Source organism: Cibotium barometz, chromosome 16, assembly GCF_041138505.1.
Source record: "Cibotium barometz isolate CiBa-2024 chromosome 16, ASM4113850v1, whole genome shotgun sequence".
NCBI classification, from domain to species: domain Eukaryota; kingdom Viridiplantae; phylum Streptophyta; class Polypodiopsida; order Cyatheales; family Cibotiaceae; genus Cibotium; species Cibotium barometz.
Window position 1 is genome coordinate 36,061,116 of NC_141061.1, and position 25,678 is coordinate 36,086,793.

The 25,678-nt window shown below is 45.6% G+C and overlaps 1 protein-coding gene across 3 annotated transcripts in view; it reads left to right on the forward strand.

The window, feature by feature from the left end:
• Positions 1-1,788: 1,788 nt before the first annotated feature.
• Positions 1,789-25,678, forward strand: part of LOC147630593 (pentatricopeptide repeat-containing protein At2g03880, mitochondrial-like) — a 32,014-nt gene continuing 8,124 nt past the window's right edge. For 2 of the 3 annotated variants that reach the window (XM_086810528.1, XM_086810529.1), the window contains exons 1-3: positions 1,789-2,303; positions 2,500-2,662; positions 2,781-2,965. In XM_086810528.1, the coding sequence (XP_086666654.1) occupies positions 2,792-2,965 (174 nt within the window). In that variant the 5' untranslated portion in view covers positions 1,789-2,303; positions 2,500-2,662; positions 2,781-2,791. Of the gene's footprint in view, positions 2,304-2,499; positions 2,663-2,780; positions 4,618-25,678 lie in introns of those variants that run through there. The other variant, XM_086810527.1, reaches the window with a different exon arrangement.

Genomic DNA, 25,678 nt, shown 5'->3' on the forward strand with positions numbered 1-25,678 from the left:
TTTGGGAGAATTTGAGGTTCCCTCATTAATTCTATGCTTAACTTTGGAATAGGGTCTCAGATACGCTTAGATGAGGTTAATGGTTTGTACTATTTCAGCCTATACGTTACAAGCTCTTGGGCTTGTTCCAGTCGTTCCTTCTCCAACACAGGGTTGGGGTACTCTTTGAGTATCTTGGGAAGGTCTACATAGTTGCTACACTTCTTTTCTTTGCGAAGAGGTGGTTTGAGCAGGAGGTCGCTCATTGTTTCCATAAGGAAGACAGCTTCGGAGCTCTCTTCGAACTACTTTCAATGGTCACGACATCATGGGCCTTGAAAACTAAACGATTAGTGCTCTTTGATGTCTTCTTCTTTTGAGCAGGAGGTCGCTCATTGTTTCCATAAGGAAGACAGCTTCGGAGCTCTCTTCGAACTACTTTCAATGGTCACGACATCATGGGCCTTGAAAACTAAACGATTAGTGCTCTTTGATGTCTTCTTCTTTTGGACTATTGATTCCGGTCCACTAGCCTTTTTAGGGGCTACTATAGCGTTTGGGGCTTACGCCTTAGGCTCTTTAGCTACTTGCTTTGAGGTTGACACTTGAGCTTTCTACTTATTGGCAGGCTTTGGATACCCCCTTGGTTATTGCCCTTGTCTTAGAGCCTTGTGATGGCATTAAGGGAGACTGTGTAAATAAGTCCTCCTTGTTCACACACTCAATAAGTTAAGACTTGTCAAAGTGGCTGATGGCATTGGGGGGATTGGCACTATGTTGGGACAATACTTGTAATCATGATCGAATCCACACTTATAACATGTACCACTGTAAGGAATGACATTGGGGTTTGGCATGGGATTCGGAGTGCTTGGAGTAGTCGGGGGAAAGATAATTTGCAATACGGTGTGGGATTTTGTATCAGTGGCCTACGTACCATATTTCAAAGCAAACTTTAACATCTTCCTTTACTCGTTGACTTCATCGATAAATAAAAATTGTACATTGTTGAGAACATTCCGAGTCACATGTTATGTTCCCACATCTACAAGATATTCCAATTTCCCCATTGTGTGCTCCTAGATGGTTGTAGCCAAACTAAAGAAATATATGAATACGTTCAATTGTTGGACTTGCATGCATCAATGGACTTTAAGGTAAGTTCTAATTGACAATCCATCTAATTAGTCGCATGGCTTCGTCTAATTGACCATATAAGGGGGCATCCATGGTTCGGATGGTACTCAAGGTAGAGTACAACTAATTCCAACTAGCCTTTAAAACCCTTGCTAGAGCATACAACTTTGAACAGAAGCTCTAGTCGGTGCCCTTTCAACAAATCAGCACATTATTTGCCCTTAGGCCAAATTTGGCCTCACAAATTAGCGATTGATGTTGTAGGCTAAATTTCTACCAAAGCAATACACTAACGAGCAGTTCCAACGATCCCATGGAAGGTGTAACATGTTATACTCTTCCTTACAAGTAGATCACAATGGCATGGATCATTGTCATGAAGCTATTCTGCCTTCCATTATACGTAGAAATATTCCATGTGGCCACATAAGATTGGAGTTTTAAAGGCATACTAAGATATCATGAAAAATTTTCTCAAAGATGTGACCTTACGAAACACCATTTTAAAACCTATACAAAAGGCATATTCTGAATTAATTAATGTGTTGCCGAAAAAAACAGCTAGGAAATAGCTCAAACCAATATTTGAAAATGGGATAAAATAGACCGGAAAATGTCAAATTACAGCTAGGGCTTAAGCCTTAGGTAATAGCTCAAACCAATATTTGAAAATGGAATAAAATATAGACAGGAAAATGTATCTCTCCCCACTGTCTCTCTCTGTCTCATAGAGAAACCCTTTGGCGCGACCTTTGCTTGCCAAGACCTTGTGGGGACATGCTACTGTGTTATAGTGCGCCTGCAACAACATCGCCTCATGCCATCCTTGGCCAATATGCTGGAGAGAAGCCTTTCTTCATGGAATTATACCATCAGAGAGCTTTGCCAAAGAGGCCAGGGCCAAGAAGCGCTTCAAGCTTTTCACCAGATGCAGCTAGAAGGGTCCATTCCCAGCAAAGCAACATACGTATGCCTCATGTCCGCCTTCACATGCCACACAGACATGGGTCAAGGCAAGAGAATGCATAGCCTTATCATGGATAGGGCCTTCCACTTGGATGTAGTTGTTGGAACTGCTCTAGTCAGCATGTATGTAAGATGTGGTAACACGATTGAAGCAAGAAGGCTTTTTGATAATATGCCCGTCCGGAATGTCATCACATGGACTATGATGATCACAGCACATGGTAAACCCATTGACAGCTTCCAACTCTTTGATCAAATGCTTTTGGATGGAATTTTTCCAAACAAAGTAACTTTTTTAAGGCTTTTTGGTTCTTGTGCATCGCTGCATGATGGCAAGAGAATGCATGCCTTGCTGTTGGAATGTGATTTTGATGTGGATGTCATCGTGAGTAGCGCCCTTGTCTGCATGTATGGCAGATGTGGCAGCCATGAAGATGCATGGAAGGCCTTTGATAAAGCGCATGTGCGCAATGTGGTTCTTTGGACTGCCATGGTTTCTGTGTATGCTGATCATGGACGTGGCAAACACGCTCTACAGATTTACCACCATATGGTGAAAGAGGGATTCTTACCCAACAAGGTAACCTTTATTACTCTTCTTGCTGCATGTGCAGGCCGTGCTGCTCTAGCTCTAGGCAAATGTATTCATGCTTGCATCATGCTTTTTGAATTCAAATCTGATGTTGTTGTTGAAACAGCCCTTGTCAGTATGTATGGAAAATGCGCCAGCTTGAAGGATGCTTGGAATGTATTCAACAAGATGCAGCAACGGAATGCCATATCTTGGAATGTTATGATGGCAGCATGCACTACTGGCGAAAAACGCCAACAGGCTTTTGAGCTCTATCACCAAATGCTATGTGAAGGAGTTTTACCGACTAAGGTAAGTTTTTTTAATCTTTTGGGTGCATGTGCTAGCCAAGGAGAATTAGCTGAAGGTCAGCAGCTGCATGTTTGCATCCAACTGGGAAACTGTGAACTTGATGTTGAAGTTCAAAATGCTCTTGTTAGCATGTATGCCAAATGTGGTAGCATAGGTGATGCTAGGAGGATATTCAGTGTAATGTCTAGCCGGAGTATGGTTTCTTGGAATGCAATGGTTGCAATGCTCACAGATCTTAAGCAAAACGACAGTGCCCTCCAAGTTCTTATCAAAATGTGGCAGGAAAAACTTGTGCCAGATGAGGTCACCTTTACCAGTATTCTCATTGCATGTGCCAATCAGGCAGCCTTAACTGCAGGCAAACTCGTGTATACCTGCATGGTAGAAGAAAACTTTAAGCCTGATAGTGTTTTGGGGGCTGCCCTTGTGCACATGTATGGTAAGTGTGGTAGTGTTGATGATGCTTGGAGGGTCTTCATTAGCATGCTGCAGCGGGATGTTGTTTTGTGGACTGCCATAATTACAGCATATGCACAACATGGGGAAGGCTGGCAGGTCCTCAGACTGTTCAAGCAAATGCAGCAGGAAGGAGTCTCACCAAACACAATCACTTTTGTCAGTATTCTTCTTGCATGCAGCCATGCTGGTTTGGTCAACGAGGGTGTGCACTACTTCACTTCTATGATACAGGAGCATGGGATCACACCTGTAGCCGACCACGTTGTTTGCATGATTAACCTACTTGGAAGAGCTGGATGGGTGGATGAGGCAGAGTACCTGCTCCATGATTTGCCATGTGAAGCTCTGGTTGTTTCACTTGTTACATTGCTTAACTTTTATAAACATGACGCTGATATGGTGAGAGGAGAGAAGGCTGCAAAGTTTTTGATGGAAATAGACCCTGAGAATACTGCGTCATATGTGTTGCTATCGAACATGTATACTGCAGAGGATAGGAGGATGTTGCTTTGCACTTGACATGCCATGTTAAGCTTCATTCGTTTTGCTTGCCACAGGTATGCAGAATATAATCTTCAAAGCCTTTGCAGCAACTAGAGCCTGAGAATTATATGTTGCACGTTCAGCAAAACTTTATTTTGTTAATTAAGGAGCAGGGTGATGCTGTGTGTGGTAAACAAAAAATCAATCCTGATATACTTAACACAGTACCTTGTGTGCAAGATCTCTTCTTTGTCGTTACCTAGAACCAAATTGAGAGAGATTGCAAATGCAGATGTCACGTGCATGCACATGGACATGCTAATCCCTGAAGGGCAGCAGAAAACAGTCAGGGCTTGAGCAGGGCACTGGAGGACACCAGAAAGGATCCCGCTTGGATCAGGACGTGGTCGGCAGGGTAATGCGAGTACTATCTGGCTGGTCGGCAGGGTAATGCGAGTACTATCTGGCTGGTCGGCAGCAGTTCTAATATTTTGTGTATTTTTCCTGCTAGTTTCGGCCAGCATAAGGAGTTGTCCCACGCGCCTATAAAAGGGTTCAGCCAAGCATTAGTTGATTCGTTCAATCCCGTTAGGGATTGGATCTTAGACTAGGACTTCATGGCGTCAAGATCACTTTTTTATGGGCAAGCCTATGGCTGCCAAAGAACTTGTACCTTTTTGTACATTATGAATATACTGAAAATAAAGCTCTCTCCCATCCCTTCTTTGCGTTTTGCATCTCTGTGTTCCTATGAAAGGTGTTAAGGGTTGAAAGAAGACACTAAGCTTCTATGCATGTGACATTGGTAGTAAAGCTTCAGGTTTAGCAATGCTAAACACTGGAGGTATTGTAATATGCGGAAGCTTCGGAGAAGGATCGGTACCTAAAAACTCAGAAATCAGCACTCTTTTCGCGATGGAAATTAACGCACAAACTGAAAGGAGATGTGCAGAAAATAGAGAGAGAAGGGGGAGATGGAGAGGACACAGTATTGGGTCCCAATTACCCTCTGTAGGGCCCCCACCACGGATGGTGTATTTGCTTTATTAGAATGATGTAAATCTGAAAACAAATACAGAAAACTTGACCTTTCTTGGTTGGAAAATCCCTGCCCTTGACCTGAATCCTTCACCCCTTTGCGTTAGCAAGCCCTTGGCTGTCTTGGCCCCTTGGTTTGCTTGAGCACTTGGTGAAAAATGAGATGAATGCTGGGATTATGGCCTCCACTATTTATACTCCTCCTAAGGAGCAGTCGGCCAGCTGAAAAACAGGCAATGTCCCACGACTGGTGAAAATTCAGCAATAAATGCTGAATTAAATCCCAAAAAATACTGCCTTTTTTTCCTAACAGGCTGAAAGTGATGCGCCTGCTTCCGATTGACTGGACACAACTTTTGTCCACAATCCTAGGGCTGGGCAGCCTATATGGGCTGCCCCATACATGCCTTACAGCCATGTAAAGGCTGTAATCTCCTGGAGATTGCCTTATCTGTGCCCAGGCTTAGTTCCGTACGTCGTACGGACAGATTCGTACGTACGAATCGTACCGTACGGTACCGTACGTATCCGTACGATTAGGTACGAAAATCGCCTGGATCTGCCCGTTGGAAGTGGCCGTTTCTGTCCGTTGGAAGTAGCCGTTTTCTGCCCGTTTTCTGCCCGTTTTTCTAGCCGTTTTCTGCCCGTTTTTTTTGGTTGTTTGCCTTCATCTCTCTTGAGTCCTTCTATAAAAGCCTCAAGGCCCAAGCCTCTCCTCTATCTACTCCAAGCAAGCCTCAAGCACCAAGCCCTACTCCAAGCCTCTCCTCCACCCTCCTCCACCCTCCTCCAAGCTCCTTCCATCCCACTTGAGCCTCTACTCCAAGTTCTCTTCCTCCAAGCTCTTCCCATACTTCATCTTCTCTACGCTCTCTCCTCTACTCCACGCTTCAGCCCTTCTCTTATCCATCATGCCTCGGGAGAAGCATGAGGCTTTTGATTTGCATTGCCTCAATGTGGAGAAGGACACCAAGAAGTCCAACTCCCATCATTGGACATGCCGATATTGCGGCAAGTCATACACTAGTGGAACAACAAGGCTTCTCCAACACCTTTCGAAGATTGGGGGACAAGTTGCCCCATGAAAGGAGATTCCGCAAAGCATTGCCGATGACATTTCGTGGAAGATGAGCCGCGGCTCAAATTCAAGTAGAGGAGCATCATCAACACACGCACCGGCACCACCACCAGCACCACCATCGGCACATGATGAAGCGGCCACCGGCTCTTTCATTGGTGTATCCTCCACTGCCACTTCCACGGATGCACGGTCCGCCTCCGCACCGGGCAAAAGGCAAAGGGTGGTGGAGCGTGAAGGGGTGCAACCCTCTCTCCACCAAGTCACGGGTAGTGTGAGAGGTTCGGTTGCATTCCTTAAGGAGCGGCAACGCCTTGCGGAGATAGAGATTGCTCGCACCATTATTGAATGCAATCTTGCCTTCAATGTACTCCAAAAGGAGCAATGGAAGAAGATGGTGACGGCGATTGCAAATGTGGGCCCATGTGAGGGGTGGACGGGGGTCTCTTACACGGCTATGCGCACAAGGAAGATTGATGAAGAGAAGGAGAGAATTGATCGAGCCCTTGACCCGATTCGAGCCGCATGGACGAAGTATGGATGTTCTATTCTCACAGATGGATGGAGTGATCAAAGGAAGCGTGGCATTATCAACATCCTTGTGTCTTGCCCGCTTGGCACATACTTCTTGCGTGCGGTTGACACCGGGAGAAGGGGGAGAAAGACAACCGGGAGTTTCATCTACCGCCATATTAGCCAAGCGATCATAGAGGTAATCATTATTTTACTTAAGTGTGGCTGATTTTGTCATTTGTGCAAAGCCCTCAACTCATATGATTTATCTACCATGTAGGTTGGGGCTCAAAACGTGGTGCAAGTCATCACCGACAATGCATCAAATTGTCGACGCATGGGCCGCTTGCTTGAGGAGGAATTCCCCACCATTGTGTGGACTCCATGTGCGAGTCATTGCATTGACTTACTCATGGAGGATGTGGCGAAGCTCGGCTGGGTGAAGAGGATTGTGCAACAAGCTACATCTATTGTCAACTTCTTCATGCTAAAGGTGAAGGTGCTTGCTATGTTTCGTGAGCATAGCAAGCTTGACTTGAAGAAGCCATCAGCCACCTGCTTTGCCTACATGTGGCTGGTTTTGGAGCGTCTATACGATGTGAGGCCCTCCCTTCGCCAGACAGTTGTTTCCACCATGTGGAACGATTGGGATGAGCACGTCACTGAAGAGGCCAAAGCCATGCAACGCTTTTGCCTAGAGGAGAGATTTTGGGCTAGAGTCCGTGGGCTAGAGTCCGAGCAATTGTCATTGCTATGACTCCCTTGTGGAGCTGGAGGCTTGCACAGACATTACATCTGAGGAGCGAGCACAAATCATGGAGATTGCACAGAAGAGATGGAGGTGGATGCACAAACCAATCCACGGGTTTGCAGCATTGGTACATCCAGCCTACAAGTCTCCAGTAGTTTGCACCGATAGGGAGCTTCGACAAGATCGGGATGCATATATGCTTCGAGCTGTGCCAGTTGATGAGCACAATGCCTTTCTAGAGGAGTTGGGCTGCTATGTTGATCAGAGAGGTCAAACCTCCTTTTCGTCTCCCACTTGCTGGAGGAGGGGAGTCACTTGTGAAGCCCCTTTTTTGGTGGGACAATTTTGGGTATGGACTAGAGCATCTCCAACCCATAGCCTTAAGGGTCCTAGCCCAGGATTGTTCTTCAGGTGCATGTGAGAGGAACTGGAGTTCCTATTCTCTCATACACACGAGGATACGCAATCGACTGAGCACACGACAGTTGGAGCGGTTGGTCTACTGCCGCACTAACTTGCGCATGATGCAGGGCATTCTTAGTATGGGTAGTCCCAAGCAAGTAAGTGACAAGTCTAGACTCTAACTTGTCATGACTCATAACTTTTAAGTTTTGTGTACACTGTACAGACTCTAACTTTTGTGCCTTAATGTGTAGGTCAATGTTGACACTTTCACCTTGACGAGTGAAAACTTTGCAAGTGTCAATCAACAACCTGATGAGGAGGAGGAGGCAATCTTCATGGAGCTCTATAGTGAGCTTGTGGCAGCAGATAGTCGCAGCACCAGGAGTCAGCATGGACGGGGCCGAGCAGTTGGAGTTCATAGGCCTCCGCCTTCGACATCGGCAAAGGGTGGCCTCCTCACATATGTGAGGCGGGGATCCTCGAGCTCCAATCCCCGCCTTCATGATGATATTCCATTGCCCCCTCATGATGATACCCCACTGCCTAGAGAGCCCTTGTTTGATGATGATGGCAACCTACTTAGCGAGAATGATCCCCAGAGTGTCTCGTCCACCTTCGAAGAGTCCTCTTCAGAGAACTCTCTTGATGGACACTCTAGTAGTGATCATGTTGATGATCATGCAGATGTTGGTGATGATGTAGACTTTTGATATGTTATAGCTCTCTAGGCATTGGGCATCTATCTCCTTCTAGCCCATCGATGATGTATTGTAGTATGTAGTATCATGTATGTACGCATGTTGGCGGTCGCCCATGCCATGAGTTTTTGGCCTATCCTTTTGTAGCAATTTTGTACTCTAATGGCATGATGACATTATGTTCATGGTTCTACTATTTTGTAACTTCTTGTCTACAATTTTTAAGTTTAGGAAGTATTTTTTTTAAAAAACGTACTAATATCGTACCGTACCTCAAAAAATTTTAAGGTACCGATTAGTACCGTATTTTATCGTACCGTACCGTATCGTACCTTTCGTACTAACTAACCATGCTTACAGGTTGTGATGTTTTGTTGGGGATGCCTTGGCATCACCGTTTAGAGCCTATTAAGGCTTACAAAGAGAAGAAAATCAGCTTTGTACATAGAGGCCGTGAGCACTCTATAGATGCTGGTACTACTGGAAGTACCATATCTCTTGTAAGCCATGTACAAATTAATAAGGCAATAAAGAAATCAGCTTGTTCTTACTTGGTTTTTGTACGTGATACCATTGAACATTCTAGTGTTGATGTTAGTACATTAGATCAAGACAAGCTTAACTTTTTGAATGAGTTCAAAGATTGTTTTGCGAATGCTTTGCCAGCAAGGTTGCCACCCGAGAGGCCGGAAGATCATTGCATAGATCTAATTCCCGGTAGCTCTCCACCTAATAGGCCACCATACAGGGTGAGTGCTAGTCAACAAGAAGAGATTATGGCACAGGTGAATGAACTTTTGGAAAAGGGTTTGATTCGGCCTAGTTCCTCGCCATATTGCTCGCCGGTACTTCTTGTTCAAAAGAAGGATGGTACTTACAGGATGTGTGTTGATTACCGTGCCCTCAATAAGATAACCATCAAGAATCGGTTTCCCATTCCGCGCATTGATGACATCTTGGACAAGCTTGAAGGATTTAGGACAGCCTTTGGTCTTTATGAGTTTTTGGTGGTGCCTTTTGGCCTTACAAATGCACCCGCTACCTTCAACAGGATGATGGACAGGGTGTTCAGAAAGCATAGAAAGTTCACGGGTATATTCTTTGATGACATTATTGTATTCTCAAAGAATGAAGCCCAACATCGTGAGCACCTGGCTATTGTGTTTAAAGAGCTTAAGGAAAATCAGCTCTACATAAATGCAAAAAAGAGTGAATTCTTCCTCCCAGAGATTCACTATCTTGGTCACATTGTATCAAAGGATGGTGTGCGCATGGATCCCGCAAAGATACAAGCCATGCAAGAATGGCCAGAGCTGAAATCAGTCCATGAAGTGAGGAGCTTCCTTGGTTTATGTGCGTACTACAGGAGGTTCGTCAAGCATTTTGCTTTCATTGCCGCTCCGTTACATGAGTTAACGAAGAAGAAAGCAATCTTTAAATGGACACAAGAAGAGAGAGATGCCTTTCAAAAGTTGAAGAGTGCAATCATCTCGGGACCGGTACTCATTATTCCGGATTTGCACAAACCTTTTGTGGTGGAATGTGATGCATGTGGGGACTGCATAGGGGCTGTTTTGAACCAAGAAGGACATGCCAGACGCTTGCAACATGCAGAGCTTCACTTACAGGTTTATGAGAAGGAGTTGTTGGTTGTAAGTCATGCCCTTACTATTCGGAAACACTATCTTTTAGGGGCTGATTTTATGGTCAAAACTGATCATCAAAGTTTGAGATAACTTTTTGACTCAAAGTAAGCTCTCAGAGAAGCATATGAGATGGGCAAATTTCCTCTCAATGTTTCATTTTCAGATTTTACACACTCCAAGGAAAAAGAATGTGGTGGCAGATGCCTTATCTAGACGACCACAGGTTCATGCTATTACAGTTGCATACCATGAGGACTTATCAGATATGCGTAATACTTATCATCTGGATGAGGATTTTGCACATGTATGGGCTGATTTGCAAGAGGGTATTGCTGTCCCATCTTATGTCATAAGAGATGGATATCTCATGATGCAAAATCGTATGTGTGTGGTAAAGAACCTTCGCCATAAGGTTATGGATGAGTGCCATGCTCCTCCATATGCAGGTAATAGAGGCATTTTGGCCACAGCACAAGCTTTGGAGAGGTATTTCTTTTGGCCAGTGAAACCGGTCTATGGACACATAAAGCGGTAATTCATTCACAAATAACCTGGACTTACTCAGACACACAATCACAGAATCCTCGCTCCCTCGCTCAACAACACATTGGCCTCGAAGTCCGGCGCCCCTTGCGGTATTTCTTTATTGTTAAAAAAGTTGGAAAATACAAAGCACGAGTGCAACAGAGCACTCTACTTGCACCAGCTGAGTTTTACAAATTGTGGGAGAAATTTGCCAGCATAACTGCACTAAAACTGTTCCATAACATCTTAGAATGAGTCCCAACTGACAGGCTCACTTCCATAGGCATCAGACTACCCAATGGAGTCCAAAACATCACAATTCAGCTTGCTGTAATTTTCTGCACAGACCTGTTTTCAGCTCTGTTTTCAGCCCAAATTAACCCTTGTACTGTCCTGGAAGACTTTAGCAAAGTCCTACTGCATTCTGGCATCAACCGGGCAACATAACAGCCCAAAAACAGCACCTAAACAGTGCTGAAACAGCATTGTATTGAAGAGGTTATTACCCTCTTCCGTCCCCTGCTTTGGTGTAGGAACTAACTACACCGGTTCCTGTTCAAGGAGGCAACTAGCCTCTGCATATAAGCATGAAATTCACACAACTATACCTGATTTTATCTGATGAGAGCATTACCATAGTCCTCAAGAGAGAGAGAGAGAGAGAGAGGCTGTGGGGAGCAAGCTCAATCCTCAATACATGAGTTGCAGGGCAAGGGAGTGCACCACAATAGCTCTTAACCTGCAACAATCCACCATCATGCTGCAAATGAGCCTCATTCAGCCCAAAATCCCACGCTTCTCTCTTCCCAGTGTGGCACATTTTTAAGCCTTTTCCACATGCAATCTTCCCAGCTAAAAATCTCCTGACTGGTTCACATTCTCACAACAGTCCTTTGTTAGCTTTTGGTCTCCTTGACATTCTGCACAAACTGACGCGAACACTTTTCAATTCCGACACTGCCCAAAATAGCAGTTTCCTAGATTTTAGGGATGATGTCATCTGCATTCCTTCTGGTCTCCTGACCATCTTTGACCACTACGGTCACTTCAGAATTTGCTCAGAATTCAAGATACATTCACATTTCGGTGGCGGCCACTTATTAGTGTAAACCGACCTATGCCCTCATTCAGTGGCCATGTCCTGGACACTGTCATTCATCTTTCAGTGCCCATGTCGTGGACACTGTCATTCATCTTTCAGTGCAGTTCTCAGGCTTAGCCAACCACTGGTCCAAAGTCCCACTGGCTGACCCATTCTGACATTGCAATGGCCCAAGCTCTTCCAAGAGATCCCGGGGGAAAACAACAGCAACCAAAGAGAAAGAAAAGGAAAATATATATTTATAAAGAAATGTAAATAAAGAAAACAATTGCAAAAAGTTTCACCTCCTGGTGACATACCCCCCTCTTGAAAGAAGCAAGCGACCTCGATTGCAAGTCCACATGCAAACGGATGACACAGGACGATCACAAGATTCTCGAGGTGATTAGTGTCATCGCATGTATCTCCTACCAACAGATGACACGGGGCGATGATAGGGATTCCCCACTACCATTTGTGCCATCGCAGGTTCAAGCCTTTCAAATACATGTTTCCGGATGCAACACAGGGCGATAGCACGTGTCCCCGCACTATTAGTGTCACAACATGTATAATCATTCATTGAAGTGTAAGAGATACAACTTCAAAGCACTGAAAGTTCATTCATTGATTAAGTCATTGACAACAAATGTTAAAATTGTACATTGCCAAACATATGATACAAGTGTACAGGTCATTCAAAATTCAGGTTCAAAAAGCAGATCATGTCACTGTAGTGTCTAACATGAAACCTTTTGTACCTTCGTCTAGTGCAGACAAATCAGTTTCAGCTTCATTCAGTTTGTGCCATGCTGTCATCACATGCACTTCAAAAGTGTTTGTCAGCCATGCAAAAGAGAACTGTTGCTTGAATTGGACCCATGTAGTAGGTGCCTGTCCTTGCATCAACAGTGAGGTCCACCACTGCAATGCATTACCTTTCAAGAAAGTAGCAGCCTTCCGCACCTTAGGAGACTCTGTAAAGTTACCCCCAGTGTATGCTGCATCAAACTGCTGAATAAAAGTCAGCGCTTTCAATTTGTCCTGCATCCCACTGAAAGTCTCAAACTTTACTGCTTGACCTCCTTTGTAATCCTTTTGCATCTTTTTTGCATAAGTCCTTACTGCTCTTTGTCCACTAGGTTGAGAAAATTCAGCCACACTGACAGGTGCTGCGGGCCCCAAAGCTGGACTAAAATAAGTTTGAAATCCGGGCTGCACACCTATATTGGCATAAAGAGGGTTCACAGCTTCCATAGGTGTAGGAACTAACTACACCGGTTCCTGTTCAAGGAGGCAACTAGCCTCTGCATATAAGCATGAAATTCACACAACTGTACCTGATTTTATCTGATGAGAGCATTACCATAGTCTGCAAGAGAGAGAGAGAGAGAGAGGCTGTGGGGAGCAAGCTCAACCCTCAATAGATGAGTTGCAGGGCAAGGGAGTGCACCACAATAGCTCTTAACCTGCAACAATCCACCATCATGCTGCAAATGAGCCTCATTCAGCCCAAAATCCCACGCTTCCCTCTTCCCAGTGCGGAAAATGCACATAAATTTGACACTTGGCACATTTTTAAGCCTTTTCCACATGCAATCTTCCCAGCTAAAAATCTCCTGACTGGTTCACCTTCTCACAACAGTCCTTTGTTAGCTTTTGGTCTCCTTGACATTCTGCACAAACTGATGCGAACACTTTTCAATTCCGACACTGCCCAAAATAGCAGTTCCCTAGATTTTAGGGAAGATGTCATCTGCATTCCTTCTGGTCTCCTGACCATCTTTGACCACTACGGTCACTTCAGAATTTGCTCAGAATTCAAGATACATTCACATTTCGGTGGCGGCCACTTACTAGTGTAAACCGGCCTATGTCCTCATTCAGTGGCCATGTCCTGGACACTGTCATTCATCTTTCAGTGCCCATGTCCTGGACACTGTCATTCATCTTTCAGTGCAGTTCTCAGGCTTAGCCAACCCCACTGGTCCAAAGTCCCACTGGCTGACCCATTCTGACATTGCAATGGTCCAAGCCCTTCCAAGAGATCCCGGGGGAAAACAACAGCAACCAAAGAGAAAGAAAAGAAAAATATATATTTATAAAGAAATGTAAATAAAGAAAACAACTGCAAAAAGTTTCACCTCCTGGTGACAGCCAGATATTCGCAAGGATATTGAAGCATATGTACGTGAATGTATGGTATGTCAAAAGGTCAAGTTTGACCGACATAAAGCACCTGGATTGCTTCAGCCTTTGCCTATACCAAATGAACCATGGAAAAGCATTGCTATGGATTTCATTATGGATTTGCCAAGGACGCCACAGGGAAATGATGCTATTTGGACCATCATTGACAGGTTTAGCAAGCAGGCACATTTCATTCCCGTGTGCAAGACAATAAAGCCAGATTATATGGCTAGAATGTTTTTGGCACAGATATTCAAACACCATGGCATGCCTAAATCTATTGTGGGGGATAGAGATCCTAGAACCACAAGCTTATTTTGGTACGCATTGTTTGACAATATGGGTACAAAGCTGAACTTCTCATCAGCGTACCATCCACAGACAGATGGGCAAAGTGAAATAGCAAATTCAACCGTCCTCGACTTGCTGAAATCTTATGTATCCGACCGCAAATCGGATTGGGAGAAGTATTTACCACTTGTGGAGTTTGCCTACAACAATACGGTACATACTTCTACGGGCAAGGCGCCCTTTGAGATTATCTATGGCAAGGTGGTACTACCACCCATCCTTCGTACAAAGGATGAGATTTTTGCAACAGATGAGTATGTCAGAGACTTGGATACTGCATTTGCACAGGTACGGACAGCCATAGAGAGGTCTCAAACCAAGAATAAAAAGGTAGCTGATAAGCATAGAAGGGATGTACAATTCAAACAAGGTGATTGTGAAACCGATCCCGTCAAGTGGGAAAGACTCCGTTGGACACGCACACGCTTAATAGCACAACTTTAAAACCACAAATTTGAAATGGACAACTTAATACAACTTGAAATTGAAATGAAATGAAATGGAAAGATGGACACCAGCACTGGGGTCGGAACGGGCCGACCCCCCCCTTAATATATGATATATTTATTGGGAGTATTTAATGAATACAATGCTCCATGGGTTCCAAGAACCAGATGATGTCCATGTACATATGAAAACAGTACCAAACAAATAGGCTCGAAGTCGAATTTCGATGTAGAAGCTCGAAGCAGAACAACCACTAGTGTGGTCCAATCTCTACGGTCCTGTGCTTTCACTGGACTCCGCGGAGAGCGCCTCACTGGTGTTCCGAGACCACGCACAAACAGGCGCTCTCGTACTAACGCCTGGCTCTCCCGATCTCAGCACCTTTGGACCGAGGTTCGCCAATATAGCTTGGACTACCCGGCACCGAACGGGTGTTACCGAGGGGAATGAACCCCTTATCAGATTTAACACAAAGTACTTTATTTAAATCTGAAAATTCACTTACTTGTTGTGGATGGCAGAAGGAAGTCCAATACCCATGTGCGCTCTTACTTGAGAAAGACACCGAGGCACAGCATGTCGAGAGAGGTAGCTTGCAGCCACCGGTCTGTAGCACACAGTTGAAGAAGATTCACAGCACACAGCCGCTCTGTTGAGAAGGAGGCGCCCGCAGTAGACAGAGGAAGCAGCGCCTGTAGAGGATGCAGCCTGCGCAGCTGCCTGCTTGTGTGGTGGGCAGCCCACTGGACAACCAGTGCAGCCCTCAGCAGTAGCGAGTTCCAGTCACCAGCAGAAGGTACTGAAGTGCAGCCTGTCAGCAACCGCCTTGGAGCAAAAGCGTATACAGTTCAGCAGCCGCCAGGGAGCATGTGGAGGGCTGCAGCCTGTAGTGCAGAGGATAGGGCAGCCTGTCAGTAGCCGCCTGTAAAAAAAACATGCGCAGCAGCTTCACGGCCGCCTGGGGGGTACGCGCTGCAATTCTGTAGGAGATGGCAGCCGCCTTAGGAGGATTAGCGCATCCACCAGTAGCATGTGCAGCCGCGAGCAGCGATGGAGTGCAGCAATTCTAAGGGTGATGGAGATGGCGTTGCCTGAGGACATGCACCGGAGAGGGTCGCCGGCTGTTTTTCTCGTTACGAAAGATGGTGGAAGCGGTTCATGTCTACGCTTCATGGAGGAAGCCTTTGTTTATAAAATTTAAAATGAAGTTACAACTAAAGATTTCCACGCATGCATGTGTGGGGGACTAGTGTGGGTAGGTGACCATGCCCACCCCCACACTCACTTAAAAGTGGGGCTCCCCACCTTGGCCCCTAAGTGGGTGCCCAAAGGGGGTGCCCACATTTAAGTGAATGTGAACACCTAACCTTACAAAATAAAAGGTTAAAATATGAAACATTAAAACAATATGTGCGACATACTTACCACCTGTTCACATGCACCAAAACTCGTCAGAATACAGAGCAGACTTCACGACTCACTGGCAGGCGTCCCCGCTCATCAGTAAGTAACACGTCAAGCAGGCAAACACACAAATACATGTCATGCGAAAACAGTTTCAAACATGCAAAATATGTGTGCATGTGCAAATAGTAACATGGACATATCTCCCGTTCATGGAACAAGTACAAAATATCTGTCGGCACAAAATTGGCACGACATAAAAAACATAAAAACCTAGTCTTCCTATGGAGTGACAGTCCCATAGGTAAGACACAGTTCCAAGCACGAGTCTCCCTATGGTGTGACAGTCCCATAGGCAAAACACGGCATGAATACTGGCTCTTCCATGGCGTGACAGTCCCATGGATCGAACACAGTCCAGGTCATACACGGGTGGCACTGGTCTGGCTCCCGTCCATACGACACCATCCTGCTAACACACGGGTGGCACCAGTCTGGCTCCCGTCCATGTCAGCAAAATACTGGCCTCTTCACATGAGACACTGGCCTGGCCTCAAGTGAACGAGACGCAAAAACTGGAGACGGACCAAATGGTCGGCCAATTGGTGACATCCCCCCGGGCTTCTAAAGAGTTGACCTCAACTGAAAAGCCTCAAGATATGCCTGCAACAACTGCGGATAATCTGCAAAATAATCCTCATTTACCCATTTGGCATCAATAGGCAAATAATTTTTAAACTTCACAAGGTATCGCCTGGAAAGCTTTCCGGCAGGTAGCTTTCTCTCCTTGTGAAAAACAATCTGTTCTGGCTGGAGGATCTCCTCAAGCTCTTCAATTTCTGGCGGATCTTCTGTGTGACAGGCTCATCAGGATCTGGCCCCACATATTTCCGAAATAGACTCACATGAAAAGCATTGTGAATCTTCCAATGACTAGGTAGAGCAAGCCTATAGGACACTTCATTGATCTTCTGAATCACTCTGAAAGGTCCATAATAGCGAGGAGAAAGCTTAGGATATGATCCTTCTCGTTCGGGCCTCTTGCGAAGCCTAGCCTTCTCAAATTTCAGCAATACCCAATCACCTTCTTTGACTTCCATGTCCCTTCTATGCTTGTCAGCAGCCATTTTATGCTTATCCTGAGATCTTGCAATGGCTGTCCGCACCTGACCAAAGGCAACATCCAAGTCACGAACATATTCATCAGCTGCAAATATCTCATCCTTAGTACGAAGGATGCGTGGCAATACCACTCTGCCATAAATAATCTCAAATGGAGCCTTTCCTGTGGAAGCATGGATCGTATTGTTGTAGGCAAACTCAACAAGTGGAAGATACTTCTCCCATGCACTCTTTTGATCTGCCACAAAACATTTCAATAAATCCAACACGGCTGAATTTGCAGCTTCACTTTGGCCATCCGTTTGGGGATGATAAGCTGATGAAAACTCAATCTTAGTACCCATATTATCAAATAAAGCCCTCCAAAATAGGCTTGTAGTCCTGGGATCTCTATCCTCAACAATGGATTAAGGCATACCATGATGCTTGAAAATATTAGCAAGAAAAAGCTTTACCATATGATTAGCTTTGATGGTTTTCTTGACGGGCAAGAAATGAGCTTGCTTGCTAAACCTGTCCACAATAGTCCAAATAGCATCATTCCCATGCTGGGATCTAGGCAAATCCATAATAAAATCCATCGTGATACTTTCCCAAGGTTGCGAGGGAATAGGCAATGGCTGAAGCAAACCTGGAGGCTTTTGCCTATCAAATTTCACCTTTTGGCAAGTGATACATGCACGCACATAAGCCTCAATGTCTTTACGCATGCTCGGTCAAAAGAAATACCTCTCAATCATGCGAGTAGTAGGCATAATACCTCTATGACCAGCACATGGTGGAGCGTGACATTCGTCCATAACCTTTGTACGCAAATCCTTCACCACACATAGGCAATTATCCTTCATGAGATAACCCTCGTTGATAACATAAGAGGCATGTGAATGACCAGCCATCAAATCAGTCCATATATGGCAAAAATCAGCATCCAAATGATACAAATCTCTCATAGCAGATAGATCTCCATGAGAGGCCACTGAGACTGCAGCAACATAAGGCCTCCTAGATAGTGCATCGGCCACCACATTTTTCTTTCCTGGAGTATGCACAATCTGAAAATGAAACATGGAAAGAAAGTTTGCCATTCTCATTTGCTTCTCTGAAAGCTTGGTTTGAGATAGAAAGTATCTCAAGCTTTGATGATCTGTCTTGACTACAAATTCAGCCCCAAGAAGGTAATGTTTCCAAATCTTGAAGGCGTGAATTACAGCCAAGAGCTCTTTCTCATAGATATCCATATGAAGCTCAGCATCATGCAAACGACGGCTCTCGTATGCAACTGCATGCCCTTCTTGGTTTAGGACAGCTCCTATGCAATCACCACAAGCATCACATTCAACAACGAATGACTTGTGCAAGTCAGGAACAATCAATACTGGACCACATATGATCGCATGCTTAAGCTGCAAGAAAGCATCCTGTTCCTTTGAAGTCCATTTGAAAGCAGTTTTCTTCTTCGTGAGATCATGTAGAGGAGTGGCAATCATAGCAAAATGCCTTATGAAACGCCTGTAGTACGAACATAATCCCAGAAAACTACGTACTTGATGTACGTTTTGCAATTCGGGCCAATTCCGGATGGTCTCTATCTTTGCAGGATCCATTGTAACTCCATCTTTGGATACAATATGACCCAGATAATGAATCTTTGAAAGGAAAAACTCACTTTTCTTGGCATTGACGAAAAGTTTATGCTTCCGCAACTCTTCGAACACTGTGACCAAATGAGTTCTGTGTTCCTGCTCATTCTTGGAGAAAACCAAGATATCATCAAAGAAGACTCCTGTAACGCGCGGAAGCTCTGGGTAGTCTTCTTTCAGCCCTAAACACTCTTGAAGACCTTCTGATGCAAAAACGCACCATGATGCAAAAACGCAGGTAGAGAGAGAGTAGAGAGAGAGAGAGAGAAGTGCTGGAATTTCAGTATATACTATGTACAAAAAAGGTACAAATCTGTATAGCCATGGGCTGCCTTCATAAAAAGGTTCCTAACCCTAAATTCTGTCCCCTATGGGACCTCCTATGATCCAATCCCCTAGTGGGAGAGAATGCTTACAATGATGAGCATCTATGCTTTATATAGGTGTCTTGGACATATTTTATGCTGGCCGACTGCTGGTCGGCCAGTCATAAATGCATAAAACATGTTTAATGCTGCCGACTGGTCCTGATGCATGCGCTTCTCAGCCGCCTTGTATTCTGGTACAGCCGACCACTCCAATGTGCAGCCGACAGCCCTGTGTGCAGCCAGCAACACCCTTTCCTGCAGCCGACAACCATCTGGTCTTCAGTTTGCTCTCCATGCCTGTCTCCAGTCTTCACTGCCCAAGGTGATCTGTGCTCTATCATCCTGATTCTACTCTTTATCTGGCTGCCTCTTCTGGTTCTAGCCCTGAGAATGTCCATGGCATCTGTGATGCACATGACATCCCCCTCTGCTAAACTTGATGACGGGAATCCAACCTGCTCTTGGATGACTGTCATCATCCCAATCCTGTTCCGAAGTCCCTCTGTCATCATCCATCCCTGGCAAACCTTTTTCTCTGAAAATCCGATCTGTTCTCCAAACCACTCTGTCTCTGATGAAGATCTATGCATCTGGTCTTCCTCTAGTCCACAATCCATTCCTGCCTTGACTCTGAACACGGTCTTGGTCTGGAACTGAGCCTGGCACTCTCACATCACCCTTGGAGGATCAACCTCCCTTGGGACCGTTCCCTTAGAACCTATCTGGCTCACGGAACTGCCATCCCCATCTGGCACTGTGGAACACCACCAACACACCTCCTGGGAATTCTTCCCGATCTGTGTTCCGCCTTGGGCTTCGAATCCGTGTACTTTCCTGTACCTTGGACCTGTACACCATCATCTGGGACTGAATCAGTGTTTAGCTTGGCTGAGCCTGATGCTCTGATACCAATGTAACGCGCGGAAGCTCTGGGTAGTCTTCTTTCAGCCCTAAACACTCTTGAAGACCTTCTGATGCAAAAACGCACCATGATGCAAAAACGAAGGTAGAGAGAGAGTAGAGAGAGAGAGAGAGAAGTGCTGGAATTTCAGTATATACTATGTACAAAAAAGGTACAAATCTGTACAGCCATGGGCTGCCTTCATAAAAAGGTTCCTAACCCTAAATTCTGTCCCCTATGGGACCTCCTATGATCCAATCCCCTAGTGGGAGAGAATGCTTACAATGATGAGCATCTATGCTTTATATAGGTGTCTTGGACATATTTTATGCTGGCCGACTGCTGGTCGGCCAGTCATAAATGCATAAAACATGTTTAATGCTGCCGACTGGTCCTGATGCATGCGCTTCTCAGCCGCCTTGTATTCTGGTACAGCCAACCACTCCAATGTGCAGCCGACAGCCCTGTGTGCAGCCAGCAACACCCTTTCCTGCAGCCGACAACCATCTGGTCTTCAGTTTGCTCTCCATGCCTGTCTCCAGTCTTCACTGCCCAAGGTGATCTGTGCTCTATCATCCTGATTCTACTCTTTATCTGGCTGCCTCTTCTGGTTCTAGCCCTGAGAATGTCCATGGCATCTGTGATGCACATGACAACTCCTGTGAACTTGCGATGGGGTCAGAATATCCTATCCATCATACGATTAAAAGTAGCAGGAGCATTGGTGAGACCAAAAGGCATTACCAAGAATTCATATAATCCGAAGGCTGTCCTGAATGCAGTCTTATGGACATCTTGTGGCACCACACGTATCTGGTGATAGCCACTCTTCAAATCAAGTCTGCTAAAACAAGCTGAGCCATCAAGCTTATCCAAGATATCATCAATTCGTGGAATAGGGAATCTGTTCTTGATGGTAAGCTTGTTCAAAGCTCTATAGTCTACACACATACGGAATGATCCGTCCTTCTTTTGAACAAGAAGCACAGGAGAGCAGTAAGGTGAAGAACTGGGTTGAACCAAACCTTTTTCTAAAAGCTCGTTTACCTGCTTCATGATTTCTTCTTGTTGTGCAGCACTTACTCGGTATGCGGGTTTGTTAGGTGGAGAACTACCTGGCACAAGATCTATGCGGTGATCTTCGGGCCTTTGGGGAGGTAGTTCACCTGGCAACGAGTCAGCAAAACAGTCGTTGAATGCATTAAGAAAATTCAGCCTATCATTAGACATAGCATCCACATTTTGACGATTTGGCACAAGACTATCACGCACAAAAACCAAGTACGCTGAAAGACTCTTTTTCATTGCTTTATTAATTTGGATGTGTGATACAAGTGGGATGGAATCCCCTTCTTTGCCAGCATCAATAAAATGCATGCGGCCTTTATGCATAAAAGAAATCATATTAGACTTGTAGTCTTTGCGGGGCTCAAGCCTATGATGCCACGGCTTGCCCAACAATACATCACATCCATTCAGTGGAGCAACTAAGAAATGCTCATTGTCAAGGTAGCCCTGGATATGGATGCGCAACTTCCCTATCAAAGGGGTAACCTGCACCTCTTTACCAATAAATGCAGCTTCGGCTTCAATCTGAGGTCCCATGTTTTCAACCTCAATACCCAATGCAGCTGCCATTTGCGTAGAGATGAAATTGTCAGTTGCACAGTCATCAAACATGAAGAGTGCGGGCTGATCCTTGATTTGCTCCCAAGCCTTGCAAACCATACGCTCTTTTGCATCATGACCTGTATTACCTTGCACATCAGGAACTGCATGAACATTTGCTTTGGTGTGCTTGTCCTCGTGCTTTGGTTTGCGATCTGGGCATTGTCGAAACATGTGGTCTTTGCTACCACAAGAAAAGCATTTTCCATCCTTAGCATATTGCTCTCTTTGCTCCGGGGTTAAGCCGAATTTGTTCTTCCTTGGGCCCTGTTCTTTAGATGTGTTATTTTCAGCTTTACCACCCTTGTAGGACTCCCGGAAGTTCTTTTTAGGTGGCTGTCCACCCTTTTGCTGATTTGGGACAGCCTTGTCCTTCCCGTTGGAACCTCCTTGATCCTGCTTAATCTTGAGCACCAATTGCTCCGTAGCAAGGGCAGAAGCTGTGAGTTGTTGCAACGTATGTTTTGGGTGCAATTCAATACCCGATCTATATGCTGGTTGCAGTCCAGAATGAAACTTCCTCTTTCTTTCATCTTCAGTGATTTGCATAAAGGGAGTCACTTTCAGCAACACTTTCCAGAATTTGTTAACATACTGTTGCACACTTTCATTATCCCTTTGTTCCAGCCTGTCCCACTTTTGAGTGAGAGTTTGCTCTGCATTGGGTGGCAAGAACTGAGCATAAAATCTATCCTTGAATTCTTTCCAAGTAGAAATGGGATCCTTGGTGATCTTTTCAGTGATCCACCAATGGGCAGCAGTCCCTTTCAAAAACATGCTAGCATGGCGCACCTTTGATTTTTCTGTGAAATCCTCATCGCTAAAAGCAATGTCGAACTGTGCCACGAATGCTAACACCTTAGAAGCATCATGTTCACCATGAAAGACATCAAATTTGACTAATTTGTCACCTGCTTTGAATTCCTTGAGCTTCCTGGCATGAGACTCATGGTCTTCTCTTTTTCTTTTCCCCTTATCCAACGGGGCAGCCCTATCTGCATGGGCTCCATGGGCCGTCATAGAAGCTTCATGGGGCACGGTGGCATGTGCTCCACGAACTCGAAACTCAGATGCATGTGACTTACCTGCATATGGCATGGTCTCTCCATGAGACAACTCAGAAGGCAAAATTTTTCTGGAAGTAGACCTGTCACCATGATATACATGTCTGGCATGCATGTGACTCTCATGCCCTCCATGAGCACTGGCATACATATATCTGTCAGGCTTAGTGCCTTGGGGAGAGGATGCATGTCGAGAGGTGACGGTCACCTCTTCCTTTTGCATAAAAGATTTCAACCTCTGGGATGCGGGATCTCCATGCTTCAAACGAGGTGGATTTCTGAATTTCAGCTCTCCGTCATCCCCCTCTTTGATATCACCTTTGCGGAGGAGGTAGGCTAGTGCCAACTCTCTTGGTTTCTTGCCCACTTCACGAGCCATTGATTCAAAAGTTACATCTACCATAGCATCAGCCTTCTTGGCTTCAATAGCACTTTGTAGATGGGGATCTTCATGCAAAAACTTTAACTCTTGCTCTTGAGCCTGCAAAAGTTTTCTCATATGTTCCATTTCAACCCTCATAGCATCAGGCTTTTGTTCAAGCATAACTGTCTTTCCTGGAGACAGATGACCCTTTGATTCACTATCCATAACCCTTTCAAGAGGCTTGTGTCTACCTCGCAGGGCATCAGACCCACGAGAGGCACTAGATGGACCCCTCGAATTTGGTACTTCCAAAGGGTTACCTTGGCTGTCCATTGTGTTCAAAGTTTGCTAAAAGCGGGATGTCCAGTACACAGGTTCGTTTCCCCACTAGGAAGAGGGAAACAACCGTGCTCTGATACCAATGAAACCGATCCCGTCAAGTGGGAAAGACTCCGTTGGACACCCACACGCTTAATAGCACAACTTTAAAACCACAAATTTGAAATGGACAACTTAATACAACTTGAAATTGAAATGAAATGAAATGGAAAGATGGACACCAGCACTGGGGCCGCAACGGGCCGACCCCCCCCTCAATATATGATATATTTATTGGGAGTATTTAATGAATACAATGCTCCATGGGTTCCAAGAACCAGATGATGTCCATGTACCAGATGATGTCCATGTACATATGAAAACAGTACCAAACAAATAGGCTCGAAGTCGAATTTCGATGTAGAAGCTCGAAGCAAAACGACCACTAGTGTGGTCCAATCTCTACGGTCCTGTGCTTTCACTGGACTCCGCGGAGAGTGCCTCACTGGTGTTCCGAGACCACGCACAAACAGGCGCTCTCGTACTAACGCCTGGCTCTCCTGATCTCAGCACCTTTGGACCGAGGTTCGCCAATATAGCTTGGACTACCCGGCACCGAACGGGTGTTACCGAGGGGAATGAATCCCTTATCAGATTTAACACAAAGTACTTTATTTAAATCTGAAAATTCACTTACTTGTTGTGGATGGCAGAAGGAAGTCCAATACCCATGTGCGCTCTTACTTGAGAAAGACACCGAGGCACAGCATGTCGAGAGAGGTAGCTTGCAGCCACCGGTCTGTAGCACACAGTTGAAGAAGATTCACAGCACACAGTCGCTCTGTTGAGAAGGAGGCGCCCGCAGTAGACAGAGGAAGCAGCGCCTGTAGAGGATGCAGCCTGCGCAGCTGCCTGCTTGTGTGGTGGGCAGCCCACTGGACAACCAGCGCAGCCCTCAGCAGTAGGGAGTTCCAGTCACCAGCAGAAGGTACTGAAGTGCAGCCTGTCAGCAACCGCCTTGGAGCAAAAGCGTATACAGTTCAGCAGCCGCCAGGGAGCATGTGGAGGGCTGCAGCCTGTAGTGCAGAGGATAGGGCAGCCTGTCAGTAGCCGCCTGTAAAAAAACATGCGCAGCAGCTTCATGGCCGCCTGGGGGGTATGCGCTGCAATTCTGTAGGAGATGGCAGCCGCCTTAGGAGGATTAGCGCATCCACCAGTAGCATGTGCAGCCGCGAGCAGCGATGGAGTGCAGCAATTCTAAGGGTGATGGAGATGGCGTTGCTTGAGGACATGCACCGGAGAGGGTCGCCGGCTGTTTTTCTCTTTACGAAAGATGGTGGAAGCGGTTCATGTCTACGCTTCATGGAGGAAGCCTTTGTTTATAAAATTTAAAATGAAGTTACAACTAAAGATTTCCACGCATGCATGTGGGGGGGACTAGTGTGGGTAGGTGACCATGCCCACCCCCACACTCACTTAAAAGTGGGGCTCCCCACCTTGGCCCCTAAGTGGGTGCCCAAAGGGGGCCCACATTTAAGTGAATGTGAACACCTAACCTTATAAAATAAAAGGTTAAAATATGAAACATTAAAACAATATGCGCGACATACTTACCACCTGTTCACATGCACCAAAACTCGTCAGAATACAGAGGAGACTTCACGACTCACTGGCAGGCGTCCCCGCTCAGTAAGTAACACGTCAAGCAGGCAAACACACAAATACATGTCATGCGAAAACAGTTTCAAACATGCAAAATATGTGTGCATGTGCAAATAGTAACATGGACATATCTCCCGTTCATGGAACAAGTACAAAATATCTGTCGGCACAAAACTGGCACGACATAAAAAACATAAAAACCTGGTCTTCCTATGGAGTGATAGTCCCATAGGTAAGACACAGTTCCAGGCACGAGTCTCCCTATGGTGTGACAGTCCCATAGGCAAAACACGGCACGAATACTGGCTCTTCCATGGCGTGACAGTCCCATGGGTCGAACACAGTCCAGGTCATACACGGGTGGCACTGGTCTCGCTCCCGTCCATACGACACCATCCTGCTAACACATGGGTGGCACCAGCCGTCCATGTCAGCAAAATACTGGCCTCTTCACATGAGACACTGGCCTGGCCTCAAGTGAACGAGACGCAAAAACTGGAGATGGACCAAATGGTCGGCCAATTGGTGTGACAGATT